Source organism: Pinus tabuliformis, chromosome 3_2 (assembly GCF_031772625.1).
Source record: "Pinus tabuliformis cultivar Carrire ecotype Pingquan chromosome 3_2, CPIR1, whole genome shotgun sequence".
Taxonomy (NCBI): Eukaryota; Viridiplantae; Streptophyta; class Pinopsida; order Pinales; family Pinaceae; genus Pinus; species Pinus tabuliformis.
Genome location: NC_142302.1, coordinates 1,163,640,306 through 1,163,664,637, shown reverse-complemented (window position 1 = coordinate 1,163,664,637; position 24,332 = coordinate 1,163,640,306). Strand labels below are relative to the sequence as shown.

Here is a 24,332-nt window from a genome sequence, read left to right as displayed (position 1 = left end):
TATGCAACCCAGTGTCCCAGGAAGAAGAATAAGGGAGAGTCTTCTGACTCCAAGGTAGCCTCGACTAAGGCAGAGAAAGAAGTTGAGACTGATGACGACTGTGCCATGAGTGCTCATGCACCTCTAGAGAAGAGGTGGGAAGACATCGAGCTGTAGTTAGGAGGACTACAAAAGATGAGGGGCAGGATCCTTGAGGTGCCCAAACTCTTGGATCATATCCAGCTACGGGAGCCCTGAATGATAGTAGCAGGATGACGGATGTCGGTAGAAGCAAGATGCAGTGGAGCAACAAGTCAGTGCCAGAGTGTAGAGGTTTGTAGCAACACAGTGGGGGTTGCAACAGTGCGAGAGGCACAATGGAGGTTGCAGCAGTGCGGGAGGCACAAAGGTGTTTGCAGCAACTCAGAGGCAACAGAGGGAGCACAATATAGCAACAAAGGTAGCATCAGCATCACGAGGCTTCCAGAGTGACCGAGATGTCAATATTTGGGTAGATTAGTTACTTCTCGGTAACTGAGTTGCAGATGCAGCAGTGGCAGTGGTAGAGCCATGGGCAGTAGTACAGGAAGCAACAACGCAGTGGATGTAGGGTAGTAGGCCCAACATCAGCACAGGTACCGGTGCGAAAAGCTCAGTGTAATGTTCAGTGGTGGAACATCATTAGAGCACATTCCTCGCTAAGAGGGAGTGTTGATTTGTGGTAGCATTGGATGTGCTCTAGCTATGAAAATTGCTGGAGATCTCCAAGACCCAGAAATGGTTTGGGGAAATTCCACCCGGTTAGAAAGATATTAAAATAATTGATATTTTTAATGGGGTTCCTAAGTCTAAACTTAGGAAAATTAAAATATTAATGGGTATTAATATAAAAGTGGGTGAGAATGTTCTAAATGACATGGAACAAGCCAAATCTAATCTTAGCTGTTGATTAGAGAATTAATCTCGGCCATTGAAGACTCAACAGGAAAAGTATAAGAGGAGGCTTGAGGGTCAGTTGGAGACGCACCAAGATTGATCAGTCAGTTCGATTTTCTGGAGCGGGTTTTGTTGAGAAAATTTGAACAAGTGATCTGTTGCAGCGAGGGGCGGTGAGTATGTAGCAGAGAGGCAGAGATAGTGCCAGAGGGTCAGTGCAGTGACTGAAGGGGCTGACATAGAGGCAACTAGAGCTACGCAGAGGCAGCAGGAGCCACACAGAGGAAGCTAGAGACTGCACAGAGTCTGAGGGGCTTGCGTGGGTGACGCAGAAGGCCAGAGAGCTGACGTAGAGAGGCAGAAGGCTAATGCAGAGGGTTCTAGACCTACGTTGAGGCTAGTAGGGTTGACACAGAGCCTTAGAGAAGTGCCAGAAGGATTTTTGTGGGGTAGACTTGCTAAATATTTGTCTCCGAAAAGAGTTATTACTACCTTGTAAAAATATCTGTTGGGTGAGCCAGTTTGGCACCCTAGTTGTACTCAAGAAATTTGCATAATAATAAAACCCTAAGAATTGTTGAACCGCTTTTCCTGCATTGGGTTTTTCCGGGGGACGATTGTCCAAAAATAACGGTGCCCCTTGTGTGTTTGGCTAGTATTTCAGTTGCTGATTTGTATATGAGTTAAGGCTGTATATGTGTTTATTTTCAGTATTTATATTTATAAATAACTTGTTAATGTAATAAACAAGTAGGAGAATTTAAACTAGAGGATGCAGTAGGGATTTCTAACGGGTTAGACTTAGAAATTTCAACACATATGAGTAGGATGAGTGGTTCACCTTCTCCTGCGGATACCCCAGTGAGAGATGCATATAGGCATCTGTTGACATGTCAGTGGGACGTGGTTCATCCTTTCCCCACATGTAGGATGCTCATTCCCTATGATTGTTGGTTGACATGTCGGTGGGATGTGGTTCATCCTTTCCCCACGTGTAGGATCCTTCCTACGATTGATTGTTGTGACTTGTGTTTGTAGGATGTGGTTCGTCCTTTCCCTACGTGTGATTGTAGGATGTGGTTCGTCCTTTCCCTATGTGTGATTGTGATGTGTGATTGTAGGATGTGGTTCGTCCTTTCCCTACGTGTGATTGTGATGTGTGATTGTAGGATGTGGTTCGTCCTTTCCCTATGTGTGGTTGTGAGCAGGATGTGATACATTCTTTCCCTACTATTGATTCAGTGTCATCCTACCCATGTAGTCCAAGACACATGGGAAATACCTCTCATCTGGCCAATGAGTTGGGAAAAGTGGTTAGGGACCTTAGCACTACTGATGGATGCATCAGGTACTGCCGTACTCCCTATGACTAGGATGCTTGGTGTTCTTCAACTTGATCTGGGATCAAGTCTGATTGAGGTTTTACCTCTAGACTGACTTTTGTCAGTGGAGAGTGGTAAGGTCTTGTGACTCACTCTCTGTCAATTCTTCTTCATTATTACTTTAGTGTTCAGCAGAGCAGAGCAGAATCAGGGTTCAAAGATGGTTCATGATGGCATGATGATCAGTGACATAGTTGTTGGTTTGACAGGTGGAATTCTCCCTAGTTGAGAGGAAGTGTTAAATTCTATTAGTATGTTTTTCTTCATTACATAATGCATGTTTTCCAATAACTCAACTTACGAAAGTAATGTGTTCTAAATATTGAGGTATAGTATAGATTGAATATGTATAATTGTTGAAAACATGTATTTCTTCTTATGATATCTTACGTTCAAATCCAAAGTTGGTAGCATTTGTATATTTCTGTAAACTTTAGTAGTCAAATCTCTACTTAGAGCGAGATCCATTATCACACAAACAAAAGAGTTTCATACGTCAATTTGATGTCTAGCTTGAACGTGACCTTGAAATTAAATTTTATTATTATTTTTAAAAAAAATGACATTTTCAAATTAGACCCATAATTCCTAGTTAGATTTCAACCTTAATTTTCCCACTAGAGACTTAAGAACTTTCACATTTATGTATGAAAGATACACAATGAGATCTGGAGTTTCAAATGACTTGGCTTCCAATCCAAAATTACCAAATCACATGCTATTTACATATCAAGCTAAAGCTATGTACCACTGGATTAGCAAAACTGGGTTTCACAAAAAGGAAGCCTCATCGAAGTATTAGAGTAGTTTGTCTAACCTACAATTTTGCAGTTTTGAGGACAGGGTTGTTTCTCAAAAGAAATTACCCTTACACATTTTCATATCATTAATCCATTCTGCAATCCATTAGAAGCAATTTCGAATTTGAGAGGGTTAATACCACCACGTATGGTGTCCATTACATTGTTAGTTCATAATCAATTTCAATGCCTTTGCTTCTAAACCTTCCTCTATATTTTCTTTATAAACATTTCTCATCTACAACGATTATTTGTGGCAAGACAACTTTAACAGAAATTGACTAGGCACAATGGTGAACAAAGAAAATATATGAATCTATGAGATGTTGGTTTAGTTACTTTTATTCTTCGTTGTGGGTTTTCTGAACAGTAGAGACTTGTGTGAGACCCCATTTGATACCATCTAAATCTATACCATAATGTATTGTGGCTTTGAATACATGTAAACTATTGTTTAATTTTATCATCAGAGGGGGATAGGGCACAAACATTTCTGAGATTGTCAGTTGTGTTGCTCCAGAGTACGAAGAGGTATTTGACTTATGGTTTTCTTTTGTGCAGGTACACAAGTTACTCAATCAAATTATTGGTTGGGATGTGTTCATGTGGCAGATGTTGCAAAAGCCCAAATTTTGCTATATGAAACTCCATCAGCATCTGGCCGCTACCTTTGCACCAATGGTATAATTCATTTCAGTGACTTTGCAGAGGTAGTAGACAAGATATGTCCTGAATACCCTGTCCACAGGTATGATATTTCATCCTATGCATTATTTACAAAGCTTGTATAAGATTTGTGTCAAACATGGTCTATGGGTTGTTATGAGAAAAATTGAGCTATGTCCCTAACAGCATCCACAATGCTCAGGCCTCTCTAAAAGTGCACAGTTCAGATTGCTGCACAGATATTAAGTGCAGAGAGTAAGACACATAGAGATGACAATCATTCACATTATTAAAATTGTAAACTGCAGTGTAGAGATGATACTAGCTGACATAATTCTGTGTGGAGGCATATAATGATCATATATGGTTTCAATTTGCAACCCCAAACTAATATTCTAAAATTGGGAGAAGAGGCTTTTGAGATCGGTGATCTTGATGAATCAATAAATCTGGTAGCATAATACTGCAAGTTGTCAGCAGTTGCATTAAGCTAGAGCTGCAAGATTCAGTGGCATACTGAAAGAAAAGATATTCTTAGTAGACTTGTTGAGATAACCAAATAAATTTGAATTAAACATTTGATTAGTTTATGTAAGTATCCATTGCTTCTGCAAATACAAGTTTTACAGAAGGGCAAGAAGGCTATGAAATGTAAGGTACTAAAAGACATGTTCAAGTTAATTTGAATATAAAGTATTACCAACCAATGAGCAGGAACACTGAAAATAGCTTATCTTTACCTTGATAAGGAGGTAGAAATAGGAGGGCTACTTAAGCCCATGACAATGGAGGAGGACAAGTTAAAACTTCCAAATCTATATTCCATTCGATTTGTGGCACATTTGTCTTACATTTTGAAATGCCATACATTTATCTGCCCATGGTTTTGTCATACATGTTTTTGAAAACCCTGCATTGGTTTTGTTATATACGATTTTTGAAAATTTATACTGGGATAATGCATTAAACTGCATCATTTGCAACCACGAGAGTGCAATAGATACAATCGATAAACGTTAATGAAATGTTATTTCATTGAAAGCAACATAGGAAGCTTCTCTACCTGAGTACAGCCAAGTATTCTGAAGTTCAAACAATATGTATAAATCCAATCCCTATGGTATGTTGATGCTTGTGGTAGCTTCGGAAGTTCTTCTGCATAGGCTTGGTGTCTTAGCATGTGGGAGATGATTTATTGCCTCTCTAGGTGCTTGCTTGGTGGAGTAAGTGATTTATGTCTTATTTCCTAAGTCTAACTTAGGAAAAGTACAATAATTAAAGTCAATTAATTATTGTGGACTATTAAGTCATTTTCTAAGGATAAATAATTTAATTATTTAAGTGACTTAGAAATAATCTCAACCATTGATCTCCAAGATCTTCTAGAAAGGAGATTAGGGTTATGGACATGGGTTTAATGAAGATTATAAAAGAAGCCTAGCGAAGAGGTGAAGACAAACAAGAACTCAAGAGAGCGAGTCATCACAAAGACAACGATGTTTCCTAGTGCAAGTGACTTAGTAGATTGTTGACCACCTTGTGTCAACTACCCTATAGCAACATATATTTTTTCAGAGCAAGCCATCATGTTCGAGAAATCAGATAGCCAGAAATCATCATCATCCTTCGGTAGTTCAATATATTATATAATCTAAATTTTGCAGCCCTGTGGGCCATCATTGTAAAAATTATTATAGTGTGACTATAAAGCCATGTAAAACACCTAGGTAAACTTAAGGATTTTCAACAAAGAGTTTCACTTTAGGGAGTTTTTTAACCTCAATTAATTATTTATTGTTTTTCCTAAGCAACAAATAATTAGCGGAGTTTTTCTCCAAAACAGACCCCAAAGCTAGAGAGGGGCTCAATGCTGATGTCTTAGGTGAGTCTTAGTGTGTAGAGCCGATGTATAATATCATGCTAAATCATATCTTGAGTCTTGCATAATTTGGTTAAGTCTAAGTGTCTAATTTTAATTATTAAAGTTTCCCATCGGTCGGGATTTTAATAATATTTTGATGTAAATTGAAAACTGTAATAGTTGAGGGGGTAGAGTACTTATAATTAGAACCTCTATACTTCAAATTTCTGTTTAGACACTTTTAGAGGGTTGAAATTATGTCTATCACCTCAAATTATTTTTATTTTTGATTCTCTGGGAAAAACTGGCAAAAAATTACTCAGAAAATGGTCAAAAATTGAAAAATGAGAATATTTCTTTTTTTTTCCAAGTGGAAAAACGAATTTTTTGATGAGAAAGTGGACATCTCCAAGGTGAAATAAATGTGAAAGACTCACTCCCAAGGAGAAAAATCTCTCCAAAAATTGTAGGTCCAAAAGAAATTAATTTTGTGAGGTTCTCCATCAAGGAAAAATCATATTTTTAAGAAAAAAAACTTATGGACCAAGTTGGTTAAGTCAAAAGGGATTTTTTAAGGAAAAAAGTTCAAAATACTATTTTTTGGACCAAGAAAAATGATTTTTATCATGGAATTCGAAGTTTTCCTCCAGATCAAGGGCCATGATTTAATTTTGGCATGGATTAAGCAATAACTAGTTGTTATTCTCCATGATCAAGTCAAATTTGTGCACATCTTTGTTTCTAGCCGTTTTCCACTGGGAGGGGGATCAAGAACTCTCATTTTTTCTATAAATTGAGCCTGTGGCTCCTCATTGTAACATCATGAAATCTTTGTATTAGCCCTGAAAGCTCTATGATATTTTTCTAATAAAGCATAAAGTCTTTGAGGAAAACTATGGTATATATCTTCAGTCTCATGTCACATTTTTTCTGGTTTTGTGCTTAATATTCTACTAGATCTTTAATGTTGTTATTTCCTTATGCCTTTGGGATTAATTAGTGTATAGTTATCTTACACTATTTTTGGGTTAAGGAAGCATTGTTGATTGGGCAGATCTAGTGGATTTTAGCTGAATCCCTAGACTTCCCTCTCCTTGTGCCAATTAATCCCATCTGGATCTAACATATTTTTTCAAGTGTTTATAGAAATTTTCTTGAATCAGATCTCAGGTACTTGGGGAAGTCTTAGCTGGACCATCCAACTACTTGAGCATGAAGGCTAAGAATCCATAGCGGTTAATCTAAAAAACTCATCAAACTTTTTTTTGAAGGTAGTTTCTTGCTATCTAAAGTAACAAAAATATAAATCTCTATCTATTTCTCTTTTGCATTATTTGGCCTTTAATGAATAAATCTGCTATAAGAGCTTATCATTTGTTAATTTGTAACCAAGTTTGTATATCTATATATCTATATATATATATATATATATATATATATATAGTTCATTACTAACATTTTTCATGTATTCTGGCCCATCAATTTTGGGAGAAAATTAAGTTTCAGAGGGCCAAACCCTCTCCTAGCTCAGCGACTGGTTTGAGGGCTAGGCCTCTTTCTTCAGGGCCGCAAGGCTTTAAGCATATTTTAAGCCCTCAAAAGAATTTGTTTCACCTTCTTGCGGCCCCATTTCTTCAATAGAAAAAAAAAAGGGCACAAGGGTTTGAAAGCCTCGTTTCACTTCAAAACTTAATTTTTGTAGGGTTTTCAGTTTGAAAGTGATTTGAATTTTTTTTAATTATTTCTTTGACTTGGATTTTGTTTTGCAGAGAATACAAACTTTTTGTGGCTCGGGCTTTGGTTGCAGACATTGATTTTGCTAGCCGCTAGCCTTACTACCTATTTCTAGCCTTTTTTCATTGAGCCACATTCATATTTAGGGTCTTTAAATTCTGCCTCTGATCTGAAAACTAATACTGGTGTTTTTGCAGACGTATCCTCATATTTTTTGAAAGGTTTTATCATATGTAATTTTGAACTGTTTTGCAGGGTCATCGATTAGGGATTTTGTTCATTTATAGCCATGCGAAAATATCTTTTATGGAAGGCCGCAGGCCTTTTACCCTTTTTTTATAAGGCTGCTAACCTTTAGGTTTCCAATCAAATTTGCATTTGATTCATCTGCTGACTCTTGTCCTTTTGCGGGAGCTTCAAAGTTTTTTTTTAAGAGACTTAAGGCATAGGGTTTTGTAATTAATTTTTCTAACTTTGCTCACTGACTTGGTTCACTTTGCAAGACCTTAAAGGAGTTAATTTAGGAAAGCCGCAAGCCCATTTGGTTTTATTTTGCTTCAGACCTGGAGTGACTAATCTGCAGAGAATTTGTTTAAAATTTTGAAGAGTTTGGGTATCAATTTTTTTGGGATCCTATAAATTTTTAGGGCTCTCCCTTGCAAGCCGCTAGCATCTCTGGCCTATTTTCCTTAGCCACAACTCTATTAGGGACTGCTTCTTATTGTTGTTTGATCCTGAGACTGATCCTTGGCTCCTGCAGGGTTATAGTCATCTTTTTTTTAAAAGGGTTTTATCGCTCATCTTTGAGCTTGTGATTAGCTAATAATTGGAAAATATTTTGAAGTCTAGCTGCTAGTTTTAAAGGCTTCACTTGTCTTAGCTGTTGGATATGCTCCTTGCTCTTTTAATTGAGAGACTGACCCTTGTTGTTTTGCAGCTCCGATTTCATTGTTTGCAGGGGTTTTAAGTCACTGTTTTGTTTTGTAACCAGGTCATATTTAGAGACCCTTTCTAGGCCTAGCTGTAAGGCCTAAAGCTTTCTTTTAGCCCAGCCGCAAGGATATTTAGGATCTGCTCTTTCCTTATTTGTTTCAGGACTAACACTGGTGGTTTTGCAGAGGTATTTCACCAAAATTTATGAGGGTTTAAAGAAGTGAATTTGCAGAGGACATTGAGCCAAAAACCATAAGAAATTACCCAAAATTTTTAAGAAAAATATAGATCAAAACTTTGTGATTAATTTGGGCCAGGCTACAAGCTTCAAGGGATCTTAAAATTTCGTTTGTTTGCAGAAGTTTCAAGTCACTTTGATGATGATCTATGATTCAGACTTGCAAAAGATTTGATTGATCTGACCTTGTTCTCTTTTGCCAGAGCCGAGGACCTCTTGGAGGCTTATTTCTCCTCAAAACTGTGAGCCTAGAAGACTGTTTTCATCTCTGGTTGAAGGCCTTTAGAGTCTGATTGTTAAATTATGGTATGTTCTATGCTTAGAGCAGTTTACCTATTTTTCTTCTTATTACCCACAGATTAGCAATCACATATACATTAAGTAAAGTGCAGATAGAACATTAAATGATCAACAGAAAACAAACCAAGACAAGAGACACAAGATGTGGCAGCTAGCCAGGGACAAATCCCAATGCGGGGAAACCCTTTGATGAAATCTTCTTTTATCTTCAATAGTTCAGCAGAGAAATAGTACAAAATCTGAATTCTGTAATTTTATATCAGCAGCAGCAAACCCTAGATCAACAAAGTCAAACTTGGTCAAACTAGTTGAAATTGACCTCTAAAATGCTTGGTCAATTTCCGGTCAACTTGTCCTCGAACAGCCTGAAGAAACAGCCCTTGAACAACCCCAAAAGTACAGTCAATTTGCAGATTTCTGAAGTCAACTTGCAGCCCTAAACTAGGGCAGTCAACACCGGTCAAACCAGAGGTCAGATCACCTCGGTTTTCATGCCAAAAATTGTGGCTTGCCTAGGAGAGGCAACCACACCCAATCCGCACTTCTGGATGGTCAACGCTAGTCAAAGAGATGACCTGCTTCCCTAGCGTCCTTCTTTCTGCGTCTTCCTTGCCCTAGGACGTCTTCCTTTCAGCCACACGTGTGAGAGAGAGAGGCTCCTTTTATGCATAGGAGAGAGAGAGAGAAGATGAGTGAATGAATTGTCCAAATGAGGAGGAGGCTCCTTGTATTTATATGCAAACGTTGAGGATGAATAGACGTGACTGTTGGGCTTCTGAGCCTACATAAGTTTGTTGGCCGACCTTGACAATTTGTCCATAATCAAAATAAATTCATATCTCCATAAATACTTATCGGAATCGGATGATCTTTAGATCAATCTTACACCTCTTGATGAGAGGAATCTAAGAAAAATATCAGAAGCCATAAATAAGGTGATCCACATGGAGTTTGGCCCTAGTTGCCAATTTTAACACTCCCTCTCAACTAGGGAGAACTTCATCTGCAGTCCGTCAGACCATCGCTGCTATCCATCCATCAAATGCACTGTCCTGTACAGCTTGACCCCACTCTGCTTTGCTCTGCTCTGCTTTGCTATGCTCTGCTCAAACTATGAAGAGGAAGAAATGATCGAGGATGTATCATACCATCCTCCACCGACTGGAAGTTAGTCTCAGAGTGTGAATTACTCTCACTGATCCTAGATCGATGGAGGTCATCCTAGCATATGGAGTACGGTAGATACAGCGATGCGTCCATCGATAGTACTACTATGGTCCCTATCCTCATTTCCCTGTTCATTGATCAGATGAGAGGTATTTCCCATGAGTCCCAGATTGCATGGGTAGGATGCCTCGACAGGAGAACTAATTATCCTGTCCACAGGAGAACGAATCATCCTGTCCACAGGAGAACGAATCATCCTATCCAATTGATGCCATGGAGAACTAATCATCTTGGGCTACAGGGGAACTAATCATCCTGTTCCACAGTCGCCACGGAGAACGAATCATCCTGGCCCACAGGAGAACTAATCATCCTGTTCCACAGTAGCCACGGGGTGTGACAGGGGAAGGTTGAACCTTTACCCTGTACATAGTGCACCACCAGGGGATGGTGAGTCACTTTGTGGTCACATGTTGCTCCAAGAAGTACCCCACGCCCCCCTGGAGCTCCCAGAGCTCAATACATCATACTTGACCCTCATAAGAGGGTCTCTGAACGACACCAAGTCGTTCTCGGAAAGTCAGGAATTTGACCTTTCCTAGGGGCTTTGTCAAAATTTCGGTGACCTGTTCATCTGTACCGATATGTTGGAGCCTTATTCCTCCTCGCTGCACCATATCTCGAATATAGTGGTACCTGATATCGATATGCTTGGAGTGATCATGAAATATGGGATTCTCTGATAAATGGATCCCGCTCTGGTTGTCACACAGGATCGCAGTGGTATCCAATGTAAATCCAAACAGCTCACTGAAGAGCTTTCGCAACCAGACTGCCTCACAGGAGGTCATGCTAGCAGCAATGTACTTTGCCTCGGCGGTGCTCAAAGCCACTGAATTCTGCTTCCTGTCATCCAGGATATCGAGGCAGATCCCAAAGAGAAACAGCGCCTGGAAGTGCTCTTTTGGTCCACCACACTGCCTGCCCAATCAACATCAGTATACCCAAGTAGTCTCACATTTCCGGCAGTGTATCTCAACCCATGAGTGATTGTGCCATGAAGATATCTCAACACATTCTTGGCACCAATCGAATGTGAGTGGTGAGGCTCAACCATATGTTGACTCAATGTGTTGACTGCAAAGCATATATCCAGACGGGAGTTCACCAAGAACATTAATGCTCCGACGAGTCGACAATACTCGGTAGCATTTCGTAAAACAAGCCTGGCAACACTACCGCTTAACTTCTTGAAGTCAACCTCCATTGGTGTAGTTACGGGCTTGCAGTCCACCATGCCGAATCTCTCCAATATCTTCACCACATATTTTCCTTGGGATAGGAAAATCTTCCCTGGTTTTTGCCAGAGTTCCAGTCCTAGGAAATAGTGCATAAGTCCTAGGTCTTTCATCTCGAACTCAGAAGCCAACTCCCTCTTACATTCGTGAATGAGATGGTCTGCACCTGTTAGGAAGAGGTCGTCAACATATAGCACCAGTATGAGAGGCTTGTCATCTATAACCTTAAAGTAAAGGTTAGGGTTGGCTTCACTCCTAGTGAATCCCAGCTTCATCAAGTAGCTATCGATCCTCTCATACCATGCTCGGGGTGCTTGCTTTAGCCCATAGAGGGCCTTCTTCGACCCACACACATGAGATTCTCGATCATAAATCTCAAATCCTTCGGGTTGCTCCACATAGACCTCCTTTTTGATCGAACCATGTATGAATGCAGTCTTGACATCCATCTGATGTAGGTTCCATCCTTGCGAAGCAGCAAGGGCTATGATTGAGCGGATGGTGGTATATCGGGCAACAGGTGCAAATATCTCGTCATAGTCTATACCTTCCTTCTGGGAGAAGCCACGAGCGACAAAACGAGCCGTATACTTTTCCGCACTTCCATCAACTGCATGCTTTATCTTGTAAAGCCATTTTGAAGTGACAATTGCTTTGTCTTGCGGTCTGGGAACCACATCCCAAACATCATTTTTCATAATGGACTCATATTCCTTGGTCATAGCATCCTTCCATACTTGATGCTTGACGGCATCTGTGAATGACGAAGGCTCATTTTGGAATCTTGGATGATCGTACTCATGATGGTCAGGTATCCCGGATACCTGTTCGGCTTCTTACTTTCACGGAAGGTTCCTCGGGGTGCAATGTGTCCTTTAGCATCATCAAGTGTCCCCCTAAGCCATGAAGGCCTCTTCCTAGAAGAGGAAGGCTCTTGCGGAGGAGGATCACTAGGATCCATAGGTTCTTCCACATCAGGCATCGTCTCATCTTCCTTTTCCTTCGGTTCCCCAGTGTCAACTTCTTTAGATCCCCTTAAAGTAGGAAGATTGTCTACTTTGCTAAGAGCCATATCTTCATCAAAGGTTACATCATGACTAATCTCGACTTCCCTTTGACCAACTACATAGATTCTATAGCCCTTAGTATTTTCGCTATAGTCCACGAACATTCTTTTCTTTCCAGATGCACCCAATTTATTCCTTTTCTCTTTAGGCACATGAAAATATACAAGGCTTCCAAAAATTCTAAAATGAGATACGTAAGGTTTCTTACTGATGAACATTTCTTCTGGAGTCTTGGAACCCAATGCTTGATGAGGGCATCGGTTTTGTACATATACGGCGGTATTTGTAGCTTCGGCCCATAGAAACTTTGGAAGTCTCTGATCATGGAGCATACCACGGACAGCTTCCACAATTGTACGATTCTTCCTTTCCGCCACACCATTATGCTCAGGAGTATATGGTGTAGTAGTCTACTGTCTTCCTCATAATGCCAGCCTCTTTGCAAAAGTCATGAAACTCATTGGATTCATATTCAGTCCCATTATCAGTCCTTAAGGTCTTGATCTTCTTTTCAGTTTGATTCTCGATCAAGGCTTTGAAGTGCCGAAACCAGGAGAACACTTCATCCTTCTTTTTCAAGAAGTATATCCAAGTCTTGCGAGAATAATCATTTGTAAAAGTGAGGTAATATAAATATCCTCCCAAGGAGTTCACAAGCATCATACCGGATATGTCTGAGTGAACCAACTGCAATATATTGGAGGTCTTGCTTTGGCTTGAGGGGAATGGTCCCCTTTTGAGCTTTCCTTCGGCACATCCTGGACATACACCTTCTTGCTCTAATATGAACTCGAGCATCCCGGTCACCATTTTTCTTACATCGGGTAGAGCTTTATAATGAAGGTGAGCAAACCTCCGATGCCATAGTTCGGACTGAAGAGATGTGTCACAAGACATGACACCCAACGGACTTCCTCCGACCTGATATAATGAATCAATTCGAAACCCAAGAGTAAAAGCATCTTTAAAGTTCTTTTTTCCATACACGTACCTTGCCATCGCCGAAGGCCACCTTGTAGCCTTTGTCTTCCATTGCCAAAATGGACACCAGGTTCTTTTTGAGATCAGGTACATATAATACATCTTGTAAGTGGATAGTATTACCTTGATTCAATTGAAGAGTGACATTTCCTACGCCTTTCACGGGATATTTTGAATTATCTCCAAGAACAATTTCCAGGTTGTTTTCCTTCTCTATCAGATTATAGAGAGCTTCTTTGTAACTAGTGAAGTGCCTTGAAGCACCACTATCAATAAGCCAATTTCCCAGCGAGTTTAGGGGAGCAGTAGTAGATAGAGCTGTTGGTAGATAATATTCATCTTGCTTATTGTTAACAATGTTAGATTCATACCTGGAATTTCTTGCCTTCTTGAATGGTTGTCCTCTTCCTTGATTTCTGGCACTTCTTTTACCTCTGCCATTTGACCTGCCATTCCTTTGATTGCCTAGAGAGGGATTTTGATCATCGTCCTGTTGTGAGTCCCTTTTATTAGGGCACTCCCTTGCATAGTGACCCGTTTTATTGCAATTGTAACATCGTCCTTTTCTTCCACCCTTTGGTCCAGCCCAGAGTTGCGGGGGAGCGCTCCCCCCCCGAACCTGCTCCCAATCCGCGCTCCGGGCGGGAGCAGCTCGGGAGCGCACTCTCGATAAAAAAATTTGTGCTCCCTGCCAAAATCGGGAGCGTCGCTCCTGTCGCTCCCGGAGCGAAAATTACAGCTCGGGAGCGATCGCTCCTGATCTCTTCCGAGCGTTTAATTTTTGCTCTAGGAGCAATTCGAGTGACGCCGGGAGTGTTCCGCGCGGAAAAAAAATCGCGGACGCGAAAAAGAAATTAATTTAAAAAAAATATGTTTTAAAATGACTTGGGGGCAAAAAAAATTTCTTTGTCACTTGAATGAGTTGAGTAGAAGCTAGAGAGGAAGAGCAAAGGAGCGAGGAGAAGCGAGGAGCAAGCGCTGAGGAGCAAGGAGCAAGCCTACAAAGAGGTTAGTAACTTAGTAATTTAGTATTTTAAACCTTAGTTAGATAGTAATTTAGTAATTTAGTTTAGTTTAGTTAGTTTAATTTAGTTTAGTTTAGTTTATTTAGTAAAAAATCATGAATCTAAATAAAATTAATTAATCTAAATAAATTAAATTAATTTTCTCATTCCTATTCCCATTAAATTTTGCAGATTCAAAAGCCTACAAATATCAAATATCATGGACTTGGCTATATTTCTTGGCATGTTCCTCTTCTTGGTCCCTTTTTTGGTTATTATGGTGCTGGAGAGTAGGAAACGGAGGGGCCAAAATGAAGAGGGGGATGAAGAAGCTGGAGAAAGTGGATTTGATGAAAACCCCGGTGAGAAGGAGCTGGAGGAGGGTGAACATGACTCTCAAAAAACTAAACAAGACCAAACCCCATTGTGGAAATATGTTAACGGGCCTGAAGCAGGGAGAGGGGGTGGAACCACTAAATTTCATTGCCCCCATTGCAACAATAATTACACAGGTTCATACACCCGTGCCAGAAAACACCTCTACGGGAAAAGGCCATGGGATGGAGATAAACAAATAGGAATCAAAACTTGTGCAGCTGTGTCAGCAACAGATAGAGCCAAATACATAAGGGTAGAGGAGGAAGCCCAATACAAATCTAAAAAATCAAGGGGTTTCTTTGAACCAAGCTCACAATCACAAGCACAAAGAACTCCTTTAGCATCCTCCCAAGGCAATGGATATGGAGGCACAGGGTCACCAGCTTTAAGGCATAGAACCATATCAGATTTCCTTGATGAGGAGTGTAGGAATGATGTGGATTCAAAGGTTTACAAGTTTCTTTATGCATGTGGGATACCATTCAATGTTCTTCACTCACCTTATTGGCACGAAATGGTTTCTGCCATAAATGATGCCCCTAAAGGATACAAGAGCCCTGGGTATGACAAGGCAAGAACCGTTGGACTTGATCATGAAAAAGCAAAAATATCACATTCTTTCAATAGAATGACAAGTTCTTGGACTGACCATGGGGTGTCCATTGTATCTGATGGATGGACAAATGTAAAAGGCAAGCCATTGATAAGTGTTCTTGCTGTGTCTGTTAGTGGTGCCATCTTTCTAACTGCATATGATTACTCAGACAAGTTCAAGACCGCCATCAACATTGCAAAAGCATTACTTGAAACAATTGACCATATTGGGCCATACAATGTCATCCAAGTCATCACTGATAATGCTCCTAATTGTAAGGCAATGGGAGCAATTATTGAGGATAAATACCCAAACCGGGAGCTTCTGAAAATGTCGCTCCTGCTCCCGTTTTCGCTCCCGCTCCCCGCTTTCACTCCCGCTCCCAAGTAACATAGTGTCAAAGCATCTAAAATGTTGTTTTAATTTGGGGTTTGGATGACCAATGTTTTAAACTATTAAACAGATGTAGATCCTAATTATTTCTTTTATAAAAAAGGGTTGATTCTTCACCTTTAACAAAATTAAGCTTTAAATTGTTTATGAAAGGTAGAATTTAAGATGATATATATGATTCCTTAAACATTCAAATAGAATATTTAACTTGTCATATATAGATGATGCGTGTAAAAACCTTTTACAACCAAACATAACATATCTAAAGATAACAGGAAGCAACAATTAAATTATGTAGAGGAATCAACTTAAACAAATAGTTTGAGTTAATTAATCTTTGTAATTGATTATAACTTTGCAGGGGATTTCAGAAAGATTGATATTCAATCTTATCTTACCCATATTTCCTATCAACTTTAAGCATGTGTAGAAACAAATAAAGATGGAAACATAATAAGAAACTTAGAAAAACTCACAGTAGAACACAAATTGCATCAAAATGAGTCCAGAATCCTTCTATGTCAATCGATTAGCTCACATAGTTTGTCCCATCTTTCCTCATTAGGAATAGAAAACTTTATTAGCTTTCTGTATGCTTCATCGACTTCAGTATACTTCTCAAAAGTTGGTTTAGTTATGAATAAATGTTTTACCTCATGTTGAATTAGTAAATCATAACTCAAACCCTCCATGAAAGCTTTACCAGTGATGGTCCCTTTAATTTTTGCAAATTTTGCTTTATCCACTGCTATGTCATGTAGTCTATGTTGATAATCTTCAAGAGGAATTAACTAACTTTTAATCTGAACTTCTAGATTATGACACTTATTTTCTAGCTGAAGCATTAAGTTTCTTTTGGTCAGCACTCTTCTCACCTCCAGGATAGTTTCTATTTTGTCTTCAATTCCACATTCTTCAAGCTCTTCCTTTGTTTTAGAATTTAGAATTCTGATTAATTTGGTAGCATCTCTTGGTTTTTGATCCAGGTCTCTCTTCACCTCTGCCACTGCTTCCTTTGACTTCTGCAACAATTCTTCCTATTCAAAAATTATTTCTATAGATGGCCACAAGTCAGTCATAGATTCATTTATATCTAACCATATGCTTTCCTTTGCTTGAGCAATGGTCTGAGCCATTACTGATTCACTTTCATATGTAGCTATTTGTTTTGTTAACTTAAATTTTTTCTGTATTTCAGCTACATATGCATTATCAGTCTTCAGTTTTTGTTCCTGTAGTTTCTGCAATTGTAAATTGAGTTTTTCAATTTCTTGACCTTTGAGTGTCAAGTCTCCCATGGCTTTAGATAAATCTGCTGCCATATCACCTGACTGTGTGTTTGCTAGAATAATTGCTGCTGTGGATGTTCCTGCTATCGAAGTACCTGCAATAGAAGTTGTTGCTATGGGGATAGTTGTTGAAACACTGAGTTGTTGTTCTTTTTCTTTTAATAATGTTTCCATTTCAGCTTCCATTTTCTGTATTTGGAGGTTTTGTTCAATTATCATTTTGAACATGTTTTCCTTATCGACCTCCAACTGTCCAACTTCTTTGGCCTGTGGGTGTTTTGTATTTGGAAGCTTCAACTGCTTCCTTAGTGCCTGGATATCAGCATTCTTACTTTTTATCATTTCCTCTGTTGCTTTGACATCACCAAGATTATATCCTAATTTTACTACAAGATCCTCCAATGATTTTATCTTGGTATCTTTGGCCAGAGAAGACATCTTCTCCATCTTTAACTGTGAATGAATATTGTTCAGTGAGGCCTGTAGTTTTGATGCTGCCATGGCTGAACTAGTTAAAGTGGAATAAATCATTTCACCTGCTTGTTTGTGCAAATCAATTTGGTCAATTGCATGGATCTGTTTAGTGTCAAAGGAAAAAATAGATGTCTTGTAATCATCAACAGTTTTAGGAACTGGAACTTTGGGTTCCAAGAATGCAAGCTGAAACTATCCCTTCTCTGTGTCCAGCGTAGAAAGAAGCCTGTGCTGAGTGGATGAGGTTTGTTTCCAAAACTCAGAGTATGTAGTGGCTTTGAGTGCCTCATTCTTTCTTTTGATTTCTTTATACTGGCAAAAATATTTTGTTGCTCTGTACCTTGGGAAACTGATGACATAGGAGAATCTGGGGATATCTCCTCAATCCTTGGAAATGTTGCAGTATGTAAACCTGTTAGTACCATTGTTTGCTGCTCTTGTGAACTTGTTACTTGAAAAGGGTCTCCCTGAGTATTATTTTTCTTTCTTTTAAACACCTGAAAGTCTGTCTCTTGAATTTCTGAAACTGAAGGAGATAAACTTTCTCTTGGCCTTTTGATTTCTTTCTCCTGTGGAACTAGAGTTTGTGAAGTTGTTGAAGTAACAACTTGTTCCTCTGCCTCTTGCAGTGTATTCTCCTGCCACTCTTCTTGATTGACATATTGTTCTATTTCTGGCCTTGGTGTATGTGCATAAGGAGTTGTCTTTTGTTCAACTCTTAATTTAGAAATAATGCCCAAGGGGTCATAAGACTAGGTGAAACTCAATTTGAATTTCATTTGCTTTAACATAGAATCTGCCTCCTTTGTTGTTGCTCTAGTGTTGACAATGAATGGTCCTATCTGTGCTTTCAATTTGAACTAAGACTTCTTCTTACTAGAAACAAAGTGTAGATCATCCATATTCATCATTTGTCTTATATATTCTAGTGCAAAAATCCTGACTGGTACAAATTTAGGCAACCTGTAAGGAGGTAACTCACATCCATAAACTCTGATCTCTGTGTAATTCTGGTAAAGATACCAGTCTCCAATTTTTGTTTTCTTGTTGAGGTGAAGAATTCTTTTAATTTCAGGTGAAATCCTTGGAATTACATCACTACTCAAAAGACATAGGGCCATGTGCAGAAACTGATTTACATAGTCTGAGAAAGAGAACTCTTCTGTATTCTTCCTTACCAAGGAAGTCCAATGAATTACAGACTGGGGGTTTCCTTGTGCATCTAATCTCTGTAATGGAAACTTAAAACTATATGCTTGGAAGAACAGGAGAAAATATACAAGGACAGACTGATGCTTGAAGGCATTTTCAGTAGAAAACTTAAGAAATTGATCATGAATACATTTTGCCAGAAACTCACTGTAATTGAAAATATAAGATGGTTTTTCTCTTGCTGAAAATACTGATAAAAACCCTAAAATTACTTCATCGACCCATTGGTCACTTGGATAGCCTAACAGACATGAAACCATGGAGATAACCTACCTAGACATCTCTGGAAATATGGAAGAGGAGTAAGGTGGATTCATTTTTGGTAATTCAGAATTTTCAAGTAAAAAGGTTTCAAAGATTTTAGCTCTTTGAGGGAATGTGAGTTTCTTATAGATCTCCATAAGAGAATCTACAGAAAATGGGTGCAAGGGGACTGTAGGATTGACTTGAAGGATTTGGGAAATTGACTCAAGGGTGACAGTGAACAAAACTTCATTATTTTGGGCAATAACAACCCTCTGACTCGGGAGGTACCTGAAATTACACCAGGTAACAAACTCTGGAAAGAAATGGGTTTGGGAAAAATGAATTGAGGCAGGAAGGAGTCCCACATACTCAATTCATCACCGACATCAAGATATTTCTGCTTTGCCCAGTTGTGCAGTTCATAGAGATCGAACTCGCACTGGGTTTCACAGATTTTGTATTGCTTGTCTACTAAAGGAAGATCGTCTAAATTCATTACAAGGGGCAATATTGGACTCTCAATTACTATTTTAGACTTTCCCTTTGAAGAAGACATGTTGAATTGAGGATGGGTGTATTGAATTACTAGGAAATTCATCGTTTGCTAATATGGCGACTGACTGGAGCTCGATGAAAATCAGATTAGCTACACTGCTACAAAAGGATGAGAGGAAAATAATTTGAATGGTGGTGGGATGATTTATAGCTTATTCGGGCAGATTACCGTTTTGGCGCGTCTAATTAATGCAATTAGACATTGGCGGGGAAAATACAATGGTTAATTGGCTGTTGGATGGAGGGACATGTGGCAACGTGTGCGGAAGTGACGGCGGGAACAAAGTGGTAGAAAGGTGGTTTTCGGGGGGGGGGGGTCTGAAATACTCTGATGCTGACACGTACCCTTGGCGGTATTTATTTAGACTGCTTTTCAGACCCCCCCCCGTGGTGAAACATTGAAAGTGCGGGGGGTGTCCGAAATGCGTCCCCGCCGTTGATCGGGGCGGGGATGATCTCGACCATTAAAAGTAACACGATGATTACAAATAACGACAAAATGTCAAATCCATCGTATCACAATAAACATAATTAATTAATCCTTCATTAATCTAAACTAAAGGATTAACTTAATTAATTGGACTTATGACGACATTTAAATGAGCGCATCAAATACTTTGGGATTTTAGGTATTTTTTTTCAATTTTTCACATATATATTTTTTAAAATCCCAATCTTTTTTTCTTCTATTTTTTCATTTTTCTTATTTCTTTTTCTTTTTGCATTTCTTTTCTTTTCAATATTTTTTTATATATTTTTTATTTTTCTATTTTTTCAACATAAAAATAAAATGGAAAATATGACATGATAAAAATAAGTTACAACAGGGAGACACTGCCAACACTGCTGTGTATGTTCAAAATAGGAGCCCGCATCAAGCATTGGATTTCAAGACACCCGAAGAAGTTTTCACTGGTAAGAAACTTGATGTTTCTCATTTTAGAATATTTGGTTGTCCCATGTATTTTCATGTGCCTAAAGAGAAAAGAAACAAGCTAGAAGCATCTGGCAAGAAAGGTATATTTATGGGATATAGTGAAAATTCAAAGGCATATAGAATCTATGTGCCTAGAAAAAGAAGTGTGGAAATTAGCCATGATGTCAACTTTGATGAAGATACTGCCCTTGGGAAGGCCTGAGATCTCCCCATTCCAACAAAGGATAATAATGATGATGTTGTGGAAAAACAAGATGAACCTCCTACAAATGAAACTATGCCTGATGTTGAAGGCTTGATGGATCCCATTGATCCACCTCCTTGTGATTCCTCTACCTCAAGGAAAAGACCTTTGTGGCTCAAAGATACTCTCGAAGATGTTGAGAGACATATTGCTCCAAGAGGGACATTCCGTGAAAGCAAGAAGCCGAACAATTATCAAGGGTACTTAGTTGCTATGAGTACTATTGTTCAATCTGAGCCATGTACGTTTGAAGAAGTCGTAAAACACTAAGTCTAGAAGGTTGCGATGAATGAGGAATGTGAATCTATCATGAAAAATGATGTTTGGGATGTGGTTGGTAGACCAAAGGACAAGTCCGTAGTCACCTCAAAATGGCTATACAAAATCAAACATGGAGTTGATGGGAGTGCTGAAAAATATAAGGCCTAGTTCGTTGCTCAAGGCTTCTCTCAAAAGGAAGGAGTGGACTATAACGTGATATTTGCACCAGTTGCCCGATATATTGCTATCCGATTGATTATTGCTCTCGCTACCTCTCAAGGATGGAACCTACTTCAAATGGATGTCAAGACTACTTTCTTGCATGGCTCGCTTAAGGAGGAAGTCTATTTGGAACAAACTTAGGGTTTCGAAGTACAAGATCCAAGGACACATGTATGCAGGTTGAAGAAAGCCCTTAGGGCTTGGTATGAGAGGATTGATAGCTATCTTAAGAAGCTGGGATTTATAAGGAGCGATGTTGATCCTAACTTATACTTCAAGGTTGAAAAGGACTTGCCTCTCATTTTGGTCCTTTTACCCACCATTTTGTGGGTGATATCCCTAGGAGAATTTTTTTTTCCAAGATGGTCCTCAATCGACAACCAGCAACTCCTTGCAACCACCAGCTAGCTCATTGTGCCATTTCTTTGCTACCTGAGCCAGCCATGTGGTCCCTCGCCCGTCTGCCATGATTGTATGTTTGAAGGTGGGCCTCCCAAACCTAAAGGTATGCCTTGTCATTTGGTAATTGAGTTTTGTAGTTTACTTGTCATGGACACTTCTGGGCATAGCTTAATGGGGGGATTCAGCGGAAAGAATGGGCTAGGTTTGTGCTCTTGTCCCCTAGACCCCTTTTGGGTATTAACCTTGGATTCTAGTTCTTTGGGATCTCTTTTACTGACCATTTGGCTCGAGCGATGGTATTTCATGGGAGACCCCGATTTTGGTTGCGTTGTCCCGCTTCTTCATCTGTTTATATCATCCTCTTTCTGCTCATTATTACCCCATTCATCATTTCTCCCACCTGGGTCCACATTCCTCCATTGGGTTCACATAGGGTTAGCTTGCCCCTTCCCCTTGCCCACACCTTGGGGCCATGGTCTGGAATGAAACCTGGAGGTTGATGTAGCTGAAAATAAAGATAAGATCATATTTGGCCACATTCAACAGGGAAATGTACCACAATGCAAAAGAGGGTTGGGACAGACACATTTAGCCTGTGGGCAAAAGCCAATACATGAGCTCTACCCCATCATCATGGCCATCACCCTGGATCCTATTGGTTCTATGTATTGGAAAATACTGAGAGGGGGGGTGAATCAATATTCCTTAGCAATTAGCACTTTTAAATCTTTTTAGAGCATTAGTTAATCTTCAATTATCATTAATGTTTATGTAGTAACAATAGTGAATAAAAGAACACAGGGGGCACAAAAATTTTAGGTGGAAAACCCCCTCTAGGTCAAAAACCACTGAATGCTTTTCTAATAATTCTTTAATCTTCGACTCCAATTGAAAAGAAAGCTCAAACTTCTTAGAATCTAGAAAATCATTGTTCTCCAGCTCCCATTGGATGGACGCTCCAACGCCCGAGATTCTTTAGTAGTCACCTGAACGGATGCCCCAACACCCAATGAGCTACAACTCACCCTAGCACCACCCTACCACCCTGAAGTTTTCATAGGCTTGAACCTGTTGGTGACTTCATGCACCAGCCTAGCACCACTCTACCACGCTATAGAAGAATAAAAGAAGAATGGACTCCCGTACCAGGGAAAATGGTCCACTTTACAATGATATAGAATGATGTAGAAGAAGAAGACACACTAGACCATAATCCCAACTATGACAACCACCTAATGATGATCCTAGACCTCCCGACACTGCCTCTTCAACTCTTGACAAATAGACACTTGTACAACTTTTACAATGATGCTTTTACAATGACTCTGTACAATGATACTTTTACAATGATTGTATGCAGTGCTTCCCACTTGAAGACTTCATATGGTGAACTTCTTGCTGCTGTTCTGCACCTTGATTGCTGCTCTTGTCATGCTACCCTTTCTCACTCTTCAGAACATTAGATTATGCATTGAGTCTTATCTTGATGAATATATAATACCTGCAAAAAGTCTTCAAGGAAATACCCATGACATGATAATAGCAAAACTTACCTCATCCTGCAGAGCATATGTCAGTGCTAAACAAAAACAACAAATTAGAATACAAAGAACCTAATGCAATTAAGAAATGAACATGCATATACAGAAGATACTTACCTGTAGCTTACCTCTGCTGCATCATTTTGCTACACCTTGCTCTTTGTTGCCCTAGAAAGTCTGGTCCTTTGCACCCCTTGACAGCACTTGATCTAGTTTTTCTCGCCTTCTAGGAGCACGATATTTAATCTGATGTATCTCTGTGATTTCAGATCCCTAATATGTGATCTTTAGTCCTGTAGTATCCCTCTGAGTCTTCTTTCCAATGCCACAGGTCTGACCCGATTTGGACTCTTCAAGACAAAGTTATGCCCAATCTCTCACAATGACCTAATTATGGACTAGTTCAGTAGAGCGAACTTGTACGACGTGCCACGTGTCACTGTTTCCTCCTTCGGCTCTGAAATTGATACACATAAAACTACATTCCGTGCACTGTCCGCCACTTTTTACAGAATTCCAATCCGTTTCTCAAAGAGAGAGTTATGATGATTTTTCCAAGGTCATTTCTTTGAGATGAAATTCGAGAGCCTGCAAAAATGCTAACTTCCACAGATCATATCTCCGAAAATATAGCGAACCAAGATCTGAAATTCGGTCACGACATTCATCAAGATTGCAAATCAAATGGGTTTTAATTTGAAAATCTAAGACTTTGCAGAAATGAAGTTATAGTGAAAATGCCACGATCACTCCATTTGGAGGATATATGAGATTTCTTTTTATAGAGTTGAGAGGGGCTTCTATAGAGAATGTTGGAGGGATTTTAGGAGCTTAAAAAATTATTAATTAATGACTATTCAATGACCAAAACCAATTATGAGTGCCATGCCACAACCCCATAGGGTTTTAGCCCACTAACTGGGGTTACTAACTTCAAACATGAATATCTCTCAAACCGTGAAGAATTACTTGGCGTGCCATATATCAACGGAAACATCTCGACGAGTAGAATCTATCTAGAAGATCCTTGACTCAAAATAGAGTAAGTTGTCAAGTCAAAATTCCCTTGCAAGATTAGGGTAGCCCCTGGTGTTGCTTGGGTTGACATCAATGACAACCTCAGATCATCTTTAGATCAACAATCTCCCCCTTTGGCATTGATGGCAACACAAGTACTCCCCCTGCGATCAGGGCACCTCTTCCTACTGCCTTCTCTCCCCCTTTGACATCAATGGCA

At 39.4% G+C, this 24,332-nt stretch overlaps 1 protein-coding gene across 1 annotated transcript in view; it reads left to right on the top strand.

The window, feature by feature from the left end:
* LOC149184851 (cinnamoyl-CoA reductase 1-like) overlaps positions 1–24,332 on the top strand; it is a 188,340-nt gene that overhangs the window by 101,838 nt on the left and 62,170 nt on the right. The window contains exon 4 of the mRNA XM_089417735.1: positions 3,659–3,845. Coding sequence (XP_089273861.1) covers positions 3,659–3,845 — 187 coding nt within the window. The remainder of the gene's footprint in view (positions 1–3,658; positions 3,846–24,332) is intronic.